Raw genomic sequence first — 19,458 nt, 5'->3', positions numbered from 1 at the left:
GAATAGAATTTATGCTTCTGCGTCGACACAATGCAGTTGCCTTTAAGTCGGCGTAAACCTTTCAAAGTTTTGTGTCTCTTATGTCTGCGTCGCTCACCACCGCAAAGGTTGTCAGAAAGAACTCCTGCTGTTTGTTGGAGATACGAAGTGTTACAGTAATTTCAAAACGTTACTGGCAGATAGACAGTTTACATTCGGATAACCCCGTCACTGCAACCAAAATATGTCTGAGTTTATTTGCAAAGCTTATGTTAGCAAACTAGTATGATGCTACTACCCACAGGTTGCTTGAAGCAGCCGGCTCAACACACAGGGCGGGTTGACCAATCACAGTTTTGTGCATAAAGTTAAAGCAAAAACATAGCCTACATTTTTTAAATAGTTTTCTTTGTGCATGTTGATTAACTAATGACAGCCTACTATTGTCTGCTTCACATTTTCATAGTCTAATTCTGCATAGAGTTAATTTAATGATGGTAATGATTTAATGATGAAATATTGCTGAGTGTTGATGAAATGGTGACACAGGCCTATGGTTGTACTGACTCCTTCACATTTTCATGGCCTAGCCTAATTATATAGATATTGTAGTACTTTTTTATATCAGCCATTGAAAACTGAAAAAAAAATGTCAATGTCAAAAAATCATTTTCGAGAATGAGGATTAAATACTGGACATAGATTAAATAGCCTATTGCTGTTTTTCCTTGGTCTCCCTCACATTTTCATCTGTTCTTACGAGTAGTAAACAAAACCATATGATTTACTTAATGTTATACAAGAACAGAATAGAATTGGACAGAATTGAGTTCAGACTTGAGTTCGGTATTTTGGGTCCGGCCCTCCTCAACAGTCCCAGTTTGTCATGTGGCCCCTTGGGGAAATTAGTTGCCCACCCCTGCTTTAGTGTGTGCGTGCAAAAACTGCAGTTAAATGTGCTCGTCACTTAAGCACCAATTATATCTCCATATAGGTGCCCACTGATCCCACCCTACAGTATCTCTCTCCCCCTCTCTCCCACTTGCTTTCTGTCACTTTTCACTGTCTTGTATCAGTAAAAAAGGCCAAAAACATAACAAAAAAAGAATTGACGGGGAGTGGTTTAACTCTGCTGGTGACTCAACAGAAGCACTTCCTCCATTTGTACTGGGTGTCTTTGGTGTCTGCAGCTCTCATGTGTCAACATGATACGAGGCCTCCTCATCCACCTGACTCTAATTCCACTATGGGTTAAAGGTATAACACTTTATTCTCAAGAAAATAAATTATTGTTATTGTTTGTCATAGTTGATTTATTTTTTGTTTTGTATCGTTTTTGAACTTGTTATCCATTCCATTCAACAGGACAAAGTTATGACGTTCAACAGAGTCCACCTGAGTTTTTAAAACCACAAGGAAGCAATGTGTCAATGAACTGTCAACATCAAATTACAGACTACAGAGTTATTTTGTGGTACAAGCAAACTGCTAAAGTTGCTGGTCTTGATCTCATTGGATACGTGCACTACTCCACTGTAACTATGGAAGATTCATATAAACACCTCCAGATGTCTGGGGATGGGAGTAAAAACAGCAGTCTTTATTTCCTGAAACCGGTCCAACTTGAAGACAGCGCTGTGTATTTCTGCGCTGCAAGCAAAGCACAGTGCTACAGGTCTCCTCTCCCCCTTACAATAACACCAGCAGTGTTCACACCTGCATTAAACCACTGTACCGGTCCCTAATGAAACTAAAACATTATCCAATGAATAAACCACACAGGGCTAGCCTAGAAATCTAGACGCGCCCCTAGCGGCAGCAAATTACATTTGGTGCCAGGGCTAGTCTAGCAACTCTCCGTTGGCTTGTGAGCTCCAGAAATCAAAACTCAATCAGACCAATGAAATCGTGTATAGAGTCGATAGATGGGCTTAACATAATGATTGATGGCAGAGTTGCAACGGTTTGGCTTGAATTCCCTGCTACTTGAAAACAAATAAGATGGATGTTTCTGTTGGCGAACAGTGTGACACGAGTTAAGCTTTTATTAAGTTGGCAAACGTTTGAACTAGCCAACTAGCTCCGCTGGTGGGAAACGCATGGGACTCATAGCGCTGCCGCTGTCCTATTGCGTGCAGAGGGAATTTGAAAGACAACTGATTATCCCGCCCCTCGGACTGAGCACTGCGAACGGTGAGTGCCCAGACCCTACATTTTAATGTGGGTCTGGCTCGTCAGGCTAACACATGGCAACAATGGGGCAGTTATCCAAGTGACACACACAGGTGATGGCATGAGGGACATACACATTTTCTAAAATTAATATTCATTTTGTTCTTAATACTTCACAGGTTGTGTTTTGAGTTCAGAACAGAGAAATGACTTTGCTAGTATATCTGTTTGCAGGATCATCAAACTATGAGGATAAGTTTGCACAAATGCTCAGATAGCTCTGCAGGGGGTGCACATTCACAACCTCTCTCTCTCATCTCTCTCAGTTCACTCACTACCCAGTATCTTTGGTCCCACCTTCTGTTCCTCTCAAATTTGATACAGATAGGAGTGCATGGCCCTACATGGCATGGTCAGTCTTTGCCCATGCTCAATTATGATTTGTACACTAACCCTCTTCAAGGTCAGTGATCTTTTTTAGTGTGAAAAAGTGTAAATGCTTCTACATCTAATACTGGCAATATTTTCTGAGGCACAAGCCATGTGTTGTCTGTGTATTTTAGCATGTTTATTATTAGATTATTAGATGTTGACACAAGGTGTAGCCATGTAAACAAATGCAGAAAAAGTGTGCAGTGATATGCATTTCATGTTTCACACAAAACACATATACACAAACACAACCACACACTCTGCACACACTCAATTACAAACACACAAAAATGGAACAAAGTAGGAAATTAACACAATTTACAAGCATATCTTATTTTTCTGGAAAAAATGTGCTGGACTGGGCGGCGGTCATATTTTGTACCGCTCTGCAGTACATCTAGTTAATTTCCCATGACTATATTGCATCATGAATAAAATATACATAACATAATATCATTATATATGTTAATTACCTAGATCCTGTCTTTTACTTTTCAATTTGCTTTAAATGGTTTGAAAGATTATGCACAATGTGAAGGTAAACCTGTGGTTTATTTTAAGTGACTCCTCTTTCAATTGACATCATTATTGAACTCTTTCATGATGATGTCACCTCTTGCCTTCTAAGTTCTCTGTGCATCTGCACACCAGTTACTCTTGTGGGTTAACAACATGATGAATATACTTCTCATCCAACTTGCTACGCTTACCATTTGGGTAGCAGGTATTCAGTTATATACTTACATCTGAGTTATTTTACAAGTTTCTGTTTGTTGAGATTTTACTGTAGGTAAACATGTCCTGTATCTATTTCCACAGCATTGTCTGACAGTCAACAAGCTCATCAGGTTCCCCGTGATCTTTTAACGCAGCCTGGACATTCTGTTCAGCTGAACTGCAGTCATAACTAGTGATGGGGACGAGACCGCCTATGCCGAGTCCGAGTCAAGACCGAGTCTTTGAAGGGTCGAGACCGAGTCGAGACCGAGTCCGTTGGTTTTCAAATACAGTCGAGTCCGAGTCAAGACCGAGTCTTTGAGGAAGCAAGTCCGAGTCGAGACCGAGTCCTTTAGGAGTCGAGACCAAGTCGAGACCAAGACCATAAAAACATGTCAGTTTTCATATGATTTAATATCATCCCAATTAATAATCAACAGTTAGGCCCAGGCTTGGAATTTCACCATTTTAGGGGCAAGGCCACTTGGCCTTCAGTTGGGCATATTTGGTGGGGGGCACAAAGGCCACATGTCAGGGCACCAAGGCCAAAGTTAACTATACAGTAGTAGGCTATAAAAATAATCAAAGTTGTATTTAGCCTATTCACAGCAGCAGACCTGAATCACTGTATGAAACATTACAAAAACATGAAACATGACATATTACATAGAAAATCATCTGATCATCTAATATTTAGATGTCTAGGCTATATTTAATATTTATATTTATTTTATATTTGGCCTGTTATGGAATCATGTATTGAACAATTTAAGCACAGCTCAGCTTTAAGAAACTGATGCAACCTTGATGCATGCTTAGCATTTTTTGATCATTAAGACTCCTTTCACAAACTCTTACTCAGCTGTATATCCTCTGATTTTAATATTTACCTATCAGTGTTACGCGGGTTTGGTCACAAGCGGCCCGCGGTCGCCCGATATTTTAATCAACCGCAACTCGGACTGCGAATATTAATTAGGACAAAATTATACCCGACCCGCGATCCGACCCGCTTATTTACAAAATGTGTGCTTTTGGTTATACCCGTGCGTATACAGTGTGACAGTAGGCCATTTCTGTAAAACAAACTAATTTATTTGCGAAACTTTATGCAGTAGAACTACACGCAGTAGGCATGCAGGACATAATGTTTGCGCAGGACAGAGAATGAGAATAAGAGCGCAAGCACGCACGCAACCACCAAGGATTAGAACACTAGGATAAGATTTGAAGGCCATGGACATACATCTTTCTTTCGAAAACAGAAATGGTGAGGCAAGGTAGGCAAGAGAGATACATTGCTGGTCAAAACGTTAGCGTAAGAACTGGTTTATAATGCTGAATGAAGCACAAAGCTTTACTAAAGCAAATCCACTGTTTAAAGTCACAAACACAACGAACTAAGGTAACTTTTATGAATGCGCGAACCTATACGGGTAGATATGGCTGTGTAGTCTGTGCCATAACATTTATTCCTGTAGGCTGCCCGTTTTGGCTGTCATACTTAAATGGCTTCGCAAGAAGTAGGCCTACATAGACCATATACCATAGTACAAGAAACTTGTACTACTGTCATCTTCTTTAAGAACGTTTCCCAATATTTCCCATAGCCTATATCGCTTTTCCTGAAGGGGTGTCTTTATTATTTTAACTCGCGTCTTCAGCTTCTTTACTGTTGACTTTACTGTATTGATGCTTTACTGTATTGATGCTAGCTAGCCTTCTCGTGATATTTTAAGGCCTATTTGTAGAAAATATATATTTAATTAATTTTAACTGACCCGCCCGCAAATGACCCGAATATCATTCAAATATTTTGTTTATGACTCATAACCGCGGGTGACCGCGGAATTTCGGGCAGACCGTGCAACACTGTTACCTATATCTAGGCAATATTTGTAACATTTAATTTGTATTTGGCTTGTTATGAAATCATGAAGAACGATTTAAACACATTTTGAAACCTAAAGACCAAAGTTGGAGACATGAATGTAGACCTTGCTGCAGATTACATTTTTAATTTAACCGGAATACTCTGGAACGGCTTACTGTACAGGGGACTGCTTTACACCTTTGTGTTCGGTAAGGTCTGCTGTTTATTCTGATATATGGTTTGTCGCGAACCGTTCGCGAACGCGAACCGTTCACCACAGCAATTAGCGGCTAACATTGTTTAAAAGCTGAGAAAAAGTTCTTTCATGTGATGTGATACATGTGCCTGTGTGATGAGTAGGCTTAGCGATTGCGAGTATTTCAACTGAGAAGAATGGGTGAATTTGGACGCACTTTCTGTCTTGCCATGCGCTGTCATTTTCTCCACTGTGTAAAACTGAATTAGTTTGCGCTGTGATGCTAAGATTATTTTGACAGGCTATAGGCTAAATAAAAATCGCTATTAAACGGACGCAAAGCAGAATATTGAAAGAAGGGGGCACCAAGGCCAAAGACGGCCGCCGTGAAATTTCATTTTGATTTTTTGATATGAACATAAAAAATGCATTGGTCTCGAGGACTCGGTCTGAAATTACGAGTCCTTCTCCTCCCACTGTGGTCCGAGACCGAGTCAAGACCGAGTCTTTGAAGGAACAAGTCCGAGTCGAGTCCGAGAAAGCAGAAATCGGTCTCGAGACCGGACTCAAGTCCGAGACCGGACTCGAGTACTACATCACTGGTCATAACATAACCAGTTATGACACAATTTTGTGGTACCAACAACTAGAAGGAGATCCAGCATTAAAACTTATTGGATATGTGCGTTTTGATTTCCCAACAATTGAAATGACCGGAAAAAACTTCAGTGTGACGGGTGACGGGAGAAATGATGCGTTCCTTCATCTAAACAAACTAAAACCGGCTGATTCTGCTGTGTACTTCTGTGCTGCTAGTTATGCACAGTGCATCTCTTTGCCCCTCCCTTCTACAAAAACTTACACTCTCAAAGGTCTCCAAAACACTATCATATTCCTATTGCACCACTAACACTAAGGAGTAAGAATGAGAAACTAAGTCCAGTTTGGCAATGACATAAATGTTCTGTGTGTATTATTGTGTATAAAGTTGTTCCCTCTCTCCCTCTATCCGTAATGTTCTCGCTCTTGTTCCCCTCCTCTGTTCTGCTCCACCTCCTCATCGTTTCTTTTTGTCTCTCTCTGTTCTGCAGTGTTCCAGTTCAGCAACAACATGGTAGCATCTCACATCACCAGCTTCTCCGTACTGCTATGGATTATGGGTATTTCTTTTCATGTATTGAAATCCTTTTCATTGAGGAAACCCGTTTATTTTCATCTTATTTTCAGAACATCGTCACTATTCTGACCACTGTATCTCAACTTGTTACAGATTCTGCAATGACAACTGGTGTGAGCCAGACTCCTCCTGACATGTTTAAGAACCGAGAGGATTCTGCCGAGTTCCAATGCTCACACAACATCTCAGGCTATAATGTAATCCTGTGGTATCAACAACCCCAGGCCAGAGGAATGACACTGCTTGGATATGTCTTTCGAACAATTAAAAACAAAGAGAAACCATTTGAACAGAACATTAAACTAAATGGGAGTTCTGGTGTAAACGAAAAGAGCTTCATCACCATAAAGAACCTGTCTTCAGATGACAGTGCTTTGTATTATTGTGCAGCCAGTGTGCACAGTGCCATACATCCTGTGCTCTCTTCACAAAAACTGATTTCCATCAGCCATGACAGCTGATCATTACCACCGTCACACTGGTTACAGCGTTGTGGGCTCTATCTTCTTCCCATCAAATGTGTGAAATGATGGTTATATATATATATTATAGTATGCATATTATAGTATGCTTCAGTAATACATATGTTTCTACTGTATCACATATACTAGTAAACCTCAACAGCGTAGTAAATACAAGCTGAATAGATAACTAGGTGGCGCTATACATGAAATGAGTGGTTATGGAATGGGTTGACATGGCCCTTTGAGATCAACATACAAAAAAAAAATGGTCCTCCTAAACCCTACGGTTATCGAGATATTCACAGAAAACTGTGTCTGCCCTACCCTCCTTTCGGGGGGTCCAGTCCAGTGGGGGGGCTACAGATCAAAACAAAAAAAGGAGGTTCCATGCTACCCATGTGGGGTTACATGCCCACCAAGTTTCGTGTACCCCGGTCTTACAGTGTCCTGGGAATCCTTGACGGAAATTTGGACATGCGAAAAGAAAAAAAAATCCTTCGCTACGCGGCGGTCATAATTAGCTTAATACAGACCTCACTGGCTACTAATACAGATGAACACATGTCATGTTTTAGGTCTAATGGCTAAAATATGTCCCCTCAGATTAACACATTTGACTTCATTTTGTATGTATTCCTAATTACGATGAAAACCTATTCTTAAAGGCCTTCCATACCTCATGTAATCACTATAAGAAATCCCAAATGCTTATCTACTAAACCTTACCATTCTGTTTCCTTCAGGAAATGGTTGGTTATCCACATCCCATAACTACTCGCAAAATTGCATGAAACTCATACAAAATCAACAGTTGTAAATTCGGAAGATAGATGTTTGCAAAAACATTGTGGGAAAAAAGTTCAGATGTCATATCAGCAGGGGGTGCATACTCACAGACATGGTCCTGTACAGCTAGATGGACCATGTAGAATGTAGAACATATCTGAGAACAGACATGGTCCTGTAAAGCTAGATGGACCATGTAGAACATAATTGTGAACAGGGTGATCTTTTGACTGAGAACATGGCATAATTTATTTTGTACACTTCACAGGTTGTGTTTTGAGTTCTGTGGTCAACCAAACTCTTAGAAATCTTTTCCTGAAGATCTCCTGTCAACATAACTACCGTACTCAAGCTATGTTATTTTGTGGTACAGGCAAACCCAGAACAGAGAAATGACTTTACTGGCCTATCTTTTTGGAACATCACCAAAGTATGAAGATAAGTTTGAGAACAATACTAAGCTGCATGGGGACGCCAGTGCCAGTAAAAAGAACTCCATTGAAATGAGCAGTCTTTCAGGACAAGACACCGCTCTGTATTATTGTGCAGCTAGTTTACACATCAGAATAATGACCCTATCAGCACAGCAAAAACCCCTCACATTCAGACAGTGTTGGTGTCACGGTAAGCTGGGGAGAGCTGAACCTAAACGAAAGGCAAGGCAACGCACCGCAACACAATCTTGGAATTACAAGACCCTTTAATCAGAACTGAACAAACCGTGTGTAACACAACACAATATGACTAATGACCGACACAGACTGAGGGCAGACAGAGGGTAACAGGGAAAACAAAACAAGACAGGACCCTTACAGTTGGAGGCTATAGATTTTTTATTTTGATCCTTATATCACAGTAAGCTTCAGACAGAAATATAGTATATGTATCATCAATAAACTTTTGAGAATTCAGTAAAACAAACCTAATAAGTGATTAATGAAGCTCAATACAGACCTCACTGGCCACTGTTGTGTTTTAATGGCTAAAATATGTTCCCTTAGATAAACATTTTACTTTATATTGTATGTATTCCTAATTTTGATGGACATCTACATTCTTAAAGGTCTTACATACCAGTACCTTGTGTAGTCACTATAACAAATCCCACATACTCTTAATAATACTTATACTGTTGTTTTTACCTCCAATAAATAGTTAGCTATTGTAACACTTGTTTACATTAAATGTGCAACTGATTGTCACACAATAGACTAACTTCAAATCTGGGCCATCAGAAGATCTAAGGTATTTTTCAGGAGAGAGTAAAACACAAGCACACACGGTTAAAGCAAGTTTAGAATTTTAGTTAAATGAAAATTATATACATGGGTACAAAAGCTCGGGAAATAATCGTTCACAAATCAAAAACCTTTCTGTTTCAGTTAACTTTTCATTTAGTAGCATAAGTTCACTTTAACACTGTTGAATTTCTATTTATTTCCTATTTGTTTCTAGTTTCATTCCTATTTAAAGAAAACTATTTGTCTTTTAATTTCCCATTTTGTAGAACAACTAATTTAATCTTTTACTGTAAGCTAAATTCTCTATTAAAGTTTAGTTTAAATTCAAGTTATTGGAATTATTTAAACCTCTGTTCAAACCCTCAAATCAAAATGCACATTCAAATCCACATAGAACATGTGGAGCAATTCAACATCAGGGTTGCCAGATTGGGCGGTTTCCCGCCCAATTGGGCGGTTTTGCAATCTATTTTGCGGGCAAAAATGGGTTTGGGCGGGTGTATAAAAATTGGGCTGGTTTCGGATCAGTTCGGCGGGTTTTTGTAGCCGAAACAAAGGCACTTCAGACCCTTCTTCCAGCGACCGTCTCTGGTCAGCAGGCAGCAGTCTCTCACTCACTCACACACCCTCTGGCTGACGTGCCCCCCTAAACTCACAACAGACACTCTCAGCTCACGTCACCTTATGTATCGAAACATGTATTCTAGCCATATAAATGGCATAGTGCATGGTATTTCCATAACCGCGAGATATGCGCTTCACAATGACCGCAATTAGTTGTTAGATATTCACAGCAGACAGTAAAGCCCAGCAGTAATTTATCCAAATTAACACATATTTCAAGTACCATTCATGATGTTGTCAAATATTGAAGTTGTGGGAAGTTTAAGCTGTATGTTTCTTTCGTCCCCCATGTCGTTTCATTTATCCCGGTCTGGAGGGACGAATGAAACAAAACGCATGTTCGATTTCTCCTTAAATAAATCCTGAATGGTTTTGTTCAGAGCTGAAAATGCAACTGTATTTGACAGAGGACCGATGTAGTTTGCTTGTGACAAAATATTAGCTTTCAGTGTTTTACGATGTCTTTGTAAATTACGTTTAATTAAAAAGTGTTTCAGTCCGGTTCACCCCTACTCTGGCGCAGACCGCCATTCAAACACACAGCTCGCGGGGTTTTCAAACTTAGCTAGCTGACTGACAATGTCAATATGCCAAAGTGGGCAAAGAGCATTTTGTCATTACAGTCAATCTCTTCATGAATGTGCACACTGCTGAAAGATTACCTACGAGACAGGATGGACTTACCCCTTCTTTCAGGGTTGATGGATGTGCGCAGGTCTTGCGCGAATGGCTTGACATAGGACTACGGCCCACGTTCCGTCCAGCCCGACAGTTGTTGAAGTTTGACAAAGCCTAGGCCTACTAGAACTTTTTAATTATTTTTAGGCCTAATAACAATTGCTCAAAGCGATTTTCACGAAGGGCCTAGGGCCATAGGCCTATGTTTTTTTGTGTAGAGATGGCCCATGCATGAACGTTCTGCTTCTGCAAAGAGCGCACTGACACACCTGTTCGTTCAACGCGACTTTCATGAAAACTAGGATTAACTGCCTGTCAGGTAGGCCTACTAATTGTTCTAAATTACAGGTGTCAAACTCAAGTTTGCCTTTAGCCTATATCTGGCGTATGAAAATATTTTTTGCGTGTAGTTGCCATGCATGGACGCACTGCTTCTGCAAAGAGCGCACTGACACTGTCCTAAATAGCCTATTCAGCGCGATTTTCATGAAAACTCTAGGCCTAACTGCCTGTGTCAGGGAATATATAGCGCCTAGGTAGGTTATTAATTAATTGTTCTAAATCACAGGTGTCAGACTCAAGTTTAACTCAAGCCTTTAGCCTACATTTGGGGTAGGCCTATGAAAATATGTTTTGTGTAGCCTACAGTTGGCCCACCAGTTATGAACGCACTGCATCTGCAAAGAGTCGACACTCTTCATATATCCACTCAATGTTTTTATGTTAGGCTAGCCTACTGAATGCTTTCGTTCCAAGCGTCTATTGACACTAAACAGACAGATTAATAGTCTATGTTTAGCCTATTGCATTATTTTCCGTAACATAAGCTTATAGAATAATAGTCTGACGTCCGTGTAGCCTACTTTTGCGTTCATTTGATTGAATATTGTTTCTGAAATTGGATAGGCTAAGTCGAAAAATGGGTCATTTTAAAGCTTGTTAATGATTTTAATGTGTTTAAATGAGAAACAAGCAAAAGCAAATTTGGGCGGTTTTTTGTGCATTCTCGCGGTTTTTGACGAGGTTTTGGGCTGGAAAACCTTGCTGGCATCTGGCAACACTGTTCACATTTACAAAGCAATCTTTTTTCAAGTAGCAGTCAATTCTCAGTTCGTTAGGTTCGGTTTTCTATCACAGTCTTTTTCTGTCTTATCCAAGGAACTGAAAAGTATTACTTATTGTAGAAATGGAGAAACTGGAAAAAGAGAAAGTTAGTTAACGTTACGCTTCCAGTCGGGCTAAACCTCTGTGTGTAGTAGAATCCATCTTGTCTCGTCGGGTAGGCTCGCCATCTTGTCGTTGTCGTTACATGTGTTGTCCATGTCAGACGAAGCATTCAGTTCAAAGCAATAAAAGTTTGTGTCGTTCAATCAAACTGAGAAAGGCAAATCTTCAATAAAGTATTTTCTGAAAACTGACGTTGTAATAACTGATGTAATAACTTCAAAAGAAAAATCTCAAAACAGATATGCTAGTCAATGACGATGCAGGCTATACTCTGGAGCTAACACTCAATTAGACAAAAAACATAAAAGGCTGTAGCTTTAAACAGCACGTTTCGTTTCACACAAACGGTATCTGAAAGTATAATACTTTAAATCTTGACCTAAACTGACTTTAACCAGGTCGTTTAGTCGCAATTGGTTTATTTTAATGTTCTCACTCTATCGTTTTCTCAGCGCTTCTTTTTCCTTCCGTCTTCGTTCTCTTTCTTTTCTGGACTGACGAATTCTTAGTTAAGTTTCGATTCCCTGTTTTCTCTCACTACATCCTGTAGAGGGAGCTCTAACATTTTCCTAGTCATTAAAGCTATACCATAGACTGTATATATACAGTCTATGAGCTATACTATTTTAAAGCTATAGAGTTAATTTTTATTCACTTCTTAATCAAATATCTGCAATGCATATTTTCTGTTGTCACTTCTTTCTTAGTTTCAATAAAATATAAATCAATAAACTAAACACTGTTTTGATGTTTATTATTATTTATATTATTTTGGGTCCTTATAGGTTAGTTTGTAAACCTGGGTTACACTATTCATATCCCATACTGTAACTACTACTCAGTGCACAAACCAACAGTTTACAGAAATGTTCAGATGCCATATCAGCAGGGGGCGCACATTCACAGCATGGTCCTGTAAAGCTAGATTTACCATGCAGAACATATCTGAGAACAGGGTGATCTTTTGACTGAGAACATGGCAGCATTTCACTCCGTCACCATCGCCACCCTGTTGTTCCATTTGTATGGTAATATCCCATAATATTGACTATGGAGAGACTGTTAATGTTAAATGTAGTCAGGGTCACATAATGATGTCTTCATCTAAATTCTCTCTTTCAACAGGTTCTGCTCTTGGAAACGAAGTTAAGCAATTCCCTCCAGTTGTGTTTAAAAACAGAAACGAGTCTGAGACCCTGCCATGCTTGCACACTTATTCATCCTACTATTCTGTGGTACAAACAATCTCAGGATGGTGGATTAAAGTTCTTGGGATACTTTCAAGGACAGATTTCCAATGTAGAACCTGCATTCGAGAACACAGACAAAATAACCATGAAAGGGAATGGAGCAGCAAAGAGTCATGGCAACTTAACCATAAACAGACTGGAAGGAAATGACTGTGCTGTGTATTACTGTGCTGCTAGTGAGCACATGTGCAGTTCAGTCTCCCTGTGCTGACATTACTGATGGAGACAGTCCTCTTCTGCTTTTTGCAGGTCAAGACTCAAAAGCACTTTCCTTCTGTACACATGTATCAACAGTGCTACAACCCAGCCCTGGTTTGGACAAAAACCCTCTCTCGCTCATCTCTCTATCAGTTTTCCTTATATCTGACAGCTGTTCTGGAGTTAATGCACTTTTCATGACTCATGTCAGACTCCAGGTCCTGTTCATAGTAGGCCTAATGCCACAGTATTTCATGCCATACAAGTGCAGACTTCATCATAACATATTGCCTTCACTAATGCCTTCACACAATGCCAACATGAAATTACAGACTACAACATGATTTTGTGGTACAAGCAAACTGCTAATGTTTCTGGTCTCGATCTCATTGGATACGTGTACTACTCCGCTGTAACTATGGAAAATTCATATAAACACCTCAAGGTGTCTGGGGATGGGAGTAAAAACAGCGACCTTTATTTTCTGAAATGAATCATTTCATGTATTAGTACTAGCATTGATTTTATTTTGATTTTTAAATAATTAAAATATAAAAATCATATTATAAAAATTCTTATATTTTGACCTGTATCTCACCACAGCAAGTTCATAGCTCTACATGCATTTCATGTGTGTGTAGGGCTGACTGTCCTGAAACGGGCAATATAATTGCCATGTTGGAGGGATACTCTGGGGCTGAGCAATTTACAGAAATATGTGGTGTGTGATTTACGGAAATAAATGCCATTTTTTATTTAGCGATGAAAAATGACCATTCTGCGCTCCATATCTGTGACACGAACTGATCTGACCTGACTTGACCCAAGTTTGCCTGTTAGCATGTGTGACTATGGTGTATGCACCAGACATGTGGACTCGATTCACATGACTTGGACTCGAGTCAGACTCGAGTCATGATTTTAATGACTTCAGACTCGACTTGGTAAAATTCGGCATGACTTGCGACTCGACTTGGACTTGAATACTATTCACTCGAGACTTGACTCGGACTTTGCCTCTTTGACTTGTAATGACTTGACATGTCTTGAGTCAAACAATACATTTCCTGATCGTGGACCAGTCACCCCAAAGATGCTTTCACTTCCGCGACGAAAAAAACAAAACACATATAGTGGACACAAGGCAGAGCACAGTGATCAGTGCTGCTGTTACCACCACGCATCACGCAGTGTAGGGCACCAAGAGACAGAGAAAGGACCAACATTAAATAAATAGTAGCTTTACTGCAAACTGGTTTGCACTCTTGTTAGAGAACGTTTACAATATCAAAATGCACCATCAGCATGTTACATAAAGATGATACTTTTCGGGTCCTCTCCATTAAGATCCAAATTGAACGTATGCTAGCCTACTCCATTTAATTGAGAACGCGTCTCAGTGCGCACGAAAGGGAGAGAAAATGAGTGGCAGGTTCCTGCTGGGCTGGCTTGTCATTGTTGATGATGATTGATATCTCCTTTTAAATATAAGAAACGTATAAAAGGAAATCATGAAGGCAACAAAGACGAGATTAGAGGAAATTGCGGATTTATTCGGTCCTCACTACTGTTATAAACTGTGAGAGCCAGGGCACTTTGACATAGGCTGCACTCACTGTGATTGGGAAAATGGAAAATAATATAAAGTTGTCTTTGCCTTTGTGTAATGGAACTGGTGAGTCTTGAAGTCTTCAATAATTCGTTTACATGAAGCACATGATATTATGCCGATTGAAACGCATTCCACTTAGCTAGGTGGCTACTGGCTACCAGGCTCATAATTCACTTTTAATTGCAAACAGAAAATGTCTAGCAAGCATCATGTCATTACATGCTTTTATTTTCAAAGGAATGAAAGCTGTTTGTGCCAACCTAATATCATGCTTATCATTGTTAATATTGTGCTATACATGTGGCACAAACAATGTTAGAGTTTGTGGACTAGCCATAGCTAGGCTATATTTGAACGGAGCTAAAAAGATCATTAGGAGAACGTGTGGACAGTGGCACACAATGGGCTTAAAGTGACAGTGCATCATTTACAAATAAGGTAAACAGCATCACATACTTTAAAACAAAATTACTGTGTCATTATTATCATTTAAATAATATAGAAGTGTTTTATTTTTACCTTTGTGGTTACTAAGTAATTTTGTGATTTATGCTGTATTTAATATGCCATAAGAAGCTTTAGTATTTAGGGAGAAAATGTAGGCTATTTTTTAACCGCAATTAATCTAGATTAATTCATTTCAAAATATGAGGTTAATTAGTTATTTTTCAATCGTTTGACAGCCCTAATAAAAATGTAAAATATTTAACCGCAGCAATTTACTAATGTAGCCTATGTGACCATTTATTGTAATTATTAACCATGACCTTGGCTTCCCTTATGAGTTGCCACTGGCAGACAGTCTAATAATTGTTTGCAGGCAAATCTGTGGCCTATCGCAGTGAAATGCCATCAGTAAAATTATTACTTATCCTTACAGTGGATGCCGCAATTTGGAAAAAACAATATATATTTGCTGCTGTGCTGAGTGTCATGTTTACTCAGGTATGCTCATGCGTATATTTCACAGGTATGCACATGCATATATCGTAAAAGATTTCAAGACAGAACCATTGAACATATTTTAATCTGTATTTAGAAAAGAGTGAAGAGTACCTGATGACTTGTTCAGGACTTGAAAAAGATTGGGACTTGGACTTGGACACGACTTGGCTTTGATGTGACTTGGACTTGGACTCGACTTGCTCTTCTCTGTCTTTACTTGGGACTTGACTTGGACTTGACTGCTAAGACTTGGGACTTACTTGTGACTTGCCAAACAGTGACTTGGTCCCACCTCTGGTGCACTCATGATGATTCTCAACTTTTTACTGCATTGCCATGAACAAAGTAAAGGAAAAAAAGGTGTTTCTTTGTTGAACAAATTGGGATGCAATGTGAGCCTTGAATTGGATGCCATGCAGGAATTTGCTAGGATCTCAAAACCGGATTATGAACATGTTTTGCCATAGAGAAACACACGATAGCGTTGGATTATAAACATGCTTTGCCACAAAAACAGACAAAAACGTGGGGTAAGTCCAGCTATATGAAGTTATTATTTTGCTGTCACTTCGTCTGTTTTATAACCCAGAAGGATGTATTTGGTACCAGAGTAATGGGTGCGCAGGTGAACGCAGAGAAGTATAGACTGTAAATATGATGCAATTTGATTTAATTTCATGATTTTTTTTTTTCATTTTCATACTTGATCGTACATACAAGTGCGTAGTCTCTTTGGAAAGCCCCACTTCTTCTCTGTCATGCAATAAAGGTTTTATCTCGTTGCGATGAACAGTCGCGGAGCAATGTAACAGAGAAGAAAGGGTGTGTTTTTTGACGCACTTTGCGTCAATCGGGTTCTAAAAGGGTTAAACCACTATACCGGTCCCTAGTGCACACGTACCAAACCGATCTTTTTTTTCTCTTCGTCTTCCCTGGAACCTTATCAAGAATATTTGCGTCCAAACGGATCCATCTCAACACGACTCAACACGTTACTTCATACCCCAGGCCTATAGATGGCACTGTTTCTTTACAGAAATTGACCAAAACTTGCAAAACTTGCGCTTTACAAACAGACAGAATAGGCTACGACGAAATGGCTAGTGCAAGGAAACCAGAATTGTTTGTGTGGACTGATGGTGAACTGTCAACTGTAGTCAACTGTAAAACTAATAAACTTTATTTTACGGTTTGTGAAGGGTGCAGTCTCGTCCTTTATTTGGGACCTAACGCAGGTAGGCCTACTAATCACCTTTAGGCTACTTTCTTTGGTTGTAGGATAGTCCGTGATTCACATTAGTTTTGGCTATCACCGCAATTAGGCTACTAAACACAAGGCTTACCCAAGTTCTAGGCTATTCTGTCGCCACATTTATAATATTGCTATAAAACCTTCGTTAGTAACAGTCAATACTTTTGCCTGCATCAAATTGTGCATTCGCATTCAGTGTGCTACCATTGGCTTAACGTGAGTTCTAAGCGTCTTTGTATGCATAAAAAAAACACCGGGAAAAACAGTGTTCAGTCCACCAAGTCATAAGCTATCGGTTGTGATATGTATCTTACGGAGAGTAATCGTAGGTAATGTCATGTATGAAAACTAGTATTGTTAGGCAATACCAGAGCCATAGAAAAAGAGTTGCGACACTCTTTGAAGTCTCCGCCACGCGGTCACGTGGTTCACGTACGCTTCAACAGTTCCAAACAGCTCTTTGCGTGTCGTGTTATTTCAATGGGATAGACAGCAGCGAGTGCGTTATTGAACGTGAAACATTACAACAAACCAAAACCGAGTGTTATTACGTGTTAGCATGCTTACATTATAGTGTCAATTATATATTGCGAGTATAATTAGTTTACAACATCAATCTAAAATATGTTCTTTGGTAGTTCTAACATTGAACGTTTGTTTCCTTGCTGGACATGAGCTGTTATTGGATTCCTACATTTGGCTGTATCACGCCACATATACTTTACTTCATTGTCAAAACGTAGGCTATGCATTTTGTATCATTTTTGTGTGTGGACATTAGATCCAGTATCCTTTTCAGTTCGTTTGGTGAGATGAAGATGAAGGTGCCCCCCCCCAAATCTGCACAACTTTGATCATTGTAAGACTAGCAATATACGTCTATCAAATATATAAATATATGAATGGCATTCAGTAGCCTAACATCATAAATTTTAAAAGTTTGATCAATGCATTAAATCTGTTCAGTTCTTTTAGAGAAATAGCATAAAGGTGGCCACCACACAGCCTTGGTAACATTTTAAGAGTAAGCCATAAACATGTCAAAAACACATAGGCTAAATAAGAATCAATAACAACAACAACCTAAATGTGAAATTTTTGATTAATACTGCAAGATAAGACACCCACTGTTTCAATAACACACTTGTAACTCAATAAGCAATCAACTATTTCAATAAAATACTTATAACTTATATTTCAGCTGGCTGGTGAGACTACAGCATGAAAAGGATGACTGATGTTAGGTTTTCAATAGAATTTTTATTAAGTTTTCAATGTGTGTTTAAAACAAGAACAAGAACAAATGCAAAAAAGACTGGGAGGAAGGTATGGTGACACTGCAACATAAAAAGAAGGTCTGACACTCATTTAGGTTTCCAAAAAATAAAAAGATTTCAGTTTCCAAAGTTTGAACAACAATTGTGTGTGAACTACACAAAAGACACAATGTGGAAGGGATGGGTAGCCCTGTACTCTGTACACCTATAAGAGGGACATGGTAAGGAGGATGCAACATTTGGCTGGAGTCGGGAGTGTTATGGGAGGTGTGGAAGATGCTGGATCAACACAACTACATTTGTGTAAGGGCCCCATCGTGTGGACCTCAAACATAAAAAATGATCTTATCTGACCATTCAAGTCATATATCGCACACCCTTCTTGCCTCTGCATCCTTGGTCCTGGATAAGCAGAACAGGCACAGTGGAGAATGGAGGGAGAGAACAAAGCAGGTAACACTCAGTGTATACTTGGGACAACACATTAAGTAAGTAGCAGAAACCTAAGCAAGAGGCCATCTCCAGCAAGAGGCCAGCAAGAGTTTTACATACCCATACACAGCCAACCATTTGCAAGGCTGCAAGTCCACACAAAAACTATAACAATAACAACATGAAGAATGATTTTGTTGGGGATTACTTTCAGAGTGATCTATGCCCTATTAACCTGACTACACTTTTCAGTTATCCAAAAAAAGACATTTGTCCTATTTACAAAGATCACTGACCTAATGAAAGGCAATGCCCTCTTGTCACGTCAGTCTCTTCCATGCAAACTTCGCTATGTATTTGGCAAATTACTTGGCAGATAAAGCAATCAAAATTATTACACCAAGAACACCAACACGAAATGTAAAATTACTGAAAACTAAATGAACTGAAACCGATCATCAGTTGGAGCAAAAACTTCTAGGCTACTATACAGACGCTATACCTACTGTCCCACGACCACGCTCGTGCCACACTCGCCTACTGCTTGTGCCACTGTCCCGTTTGGAACAGTGATAGTGAAACAGGACTGGGCTGGCAAGGGACACAAGAGCCACGCACCAGTAACAACAACAATAACTTATAATAGTCTAGGTTTTGCTCCTACTGCTTCCCCTGAAATTCATAACTGAAATCCCCTCGTTCACGAGTCGTGGACACTAGCCTATATCATGTCATGTTCAGCCCACGGTTCAGTTCATAACGCCATAAAACTCGCCATCTAACAAGCTAATCTATATCAGGTTCCGTGTGGACAGGCCTACATTATTAACACACAAATGATAAAATGAGTGATATACTGTACACATACAGACAGACAGAAATCCCACATTATTATTCACTATAACAAATCCCAAATATTTATCTAA

At 39.5% G+C, this 19,458-nt stretch overlaps 1 gene segment (V, D, J or C); it reads left to right on the top strand.

The window, feature by feature from the left end:
- The first annotated feature begins 2,502 nt into the window (after positions 1–2,502).
- On the top strand, positions 2,503–7,037 carry LOC121692605. The segment is given in 3 exon segments: positions 2,503–2,614; positions 6,461–6,529; positions 6,640–7,037. Coding segments are annotated over 3 exon segments (474 nt in total).
- Positions 7,038–19,458: the final 12,421 nt, after the last annotated feature.

This window comes from Alosa sapidissima, chromosome 19, assembly GCF_018492685.1.
Source record: "Alosa sapidissima isolate fAloSap1 chromosome 19, fAloSap1.pri, whole genome shotgun sequence".
NCBI classification, from domain to species: Eukaryota; Metazoa; Chordata; class Actinopteri; order Clupeiformes; family Clupeidae; genus Alosa; species Alosa sapidissima.
Note: the sequence above shows the minus strand (reverse complement) of the source record. Positions and strands in the feature narration are given on the sequence as shown.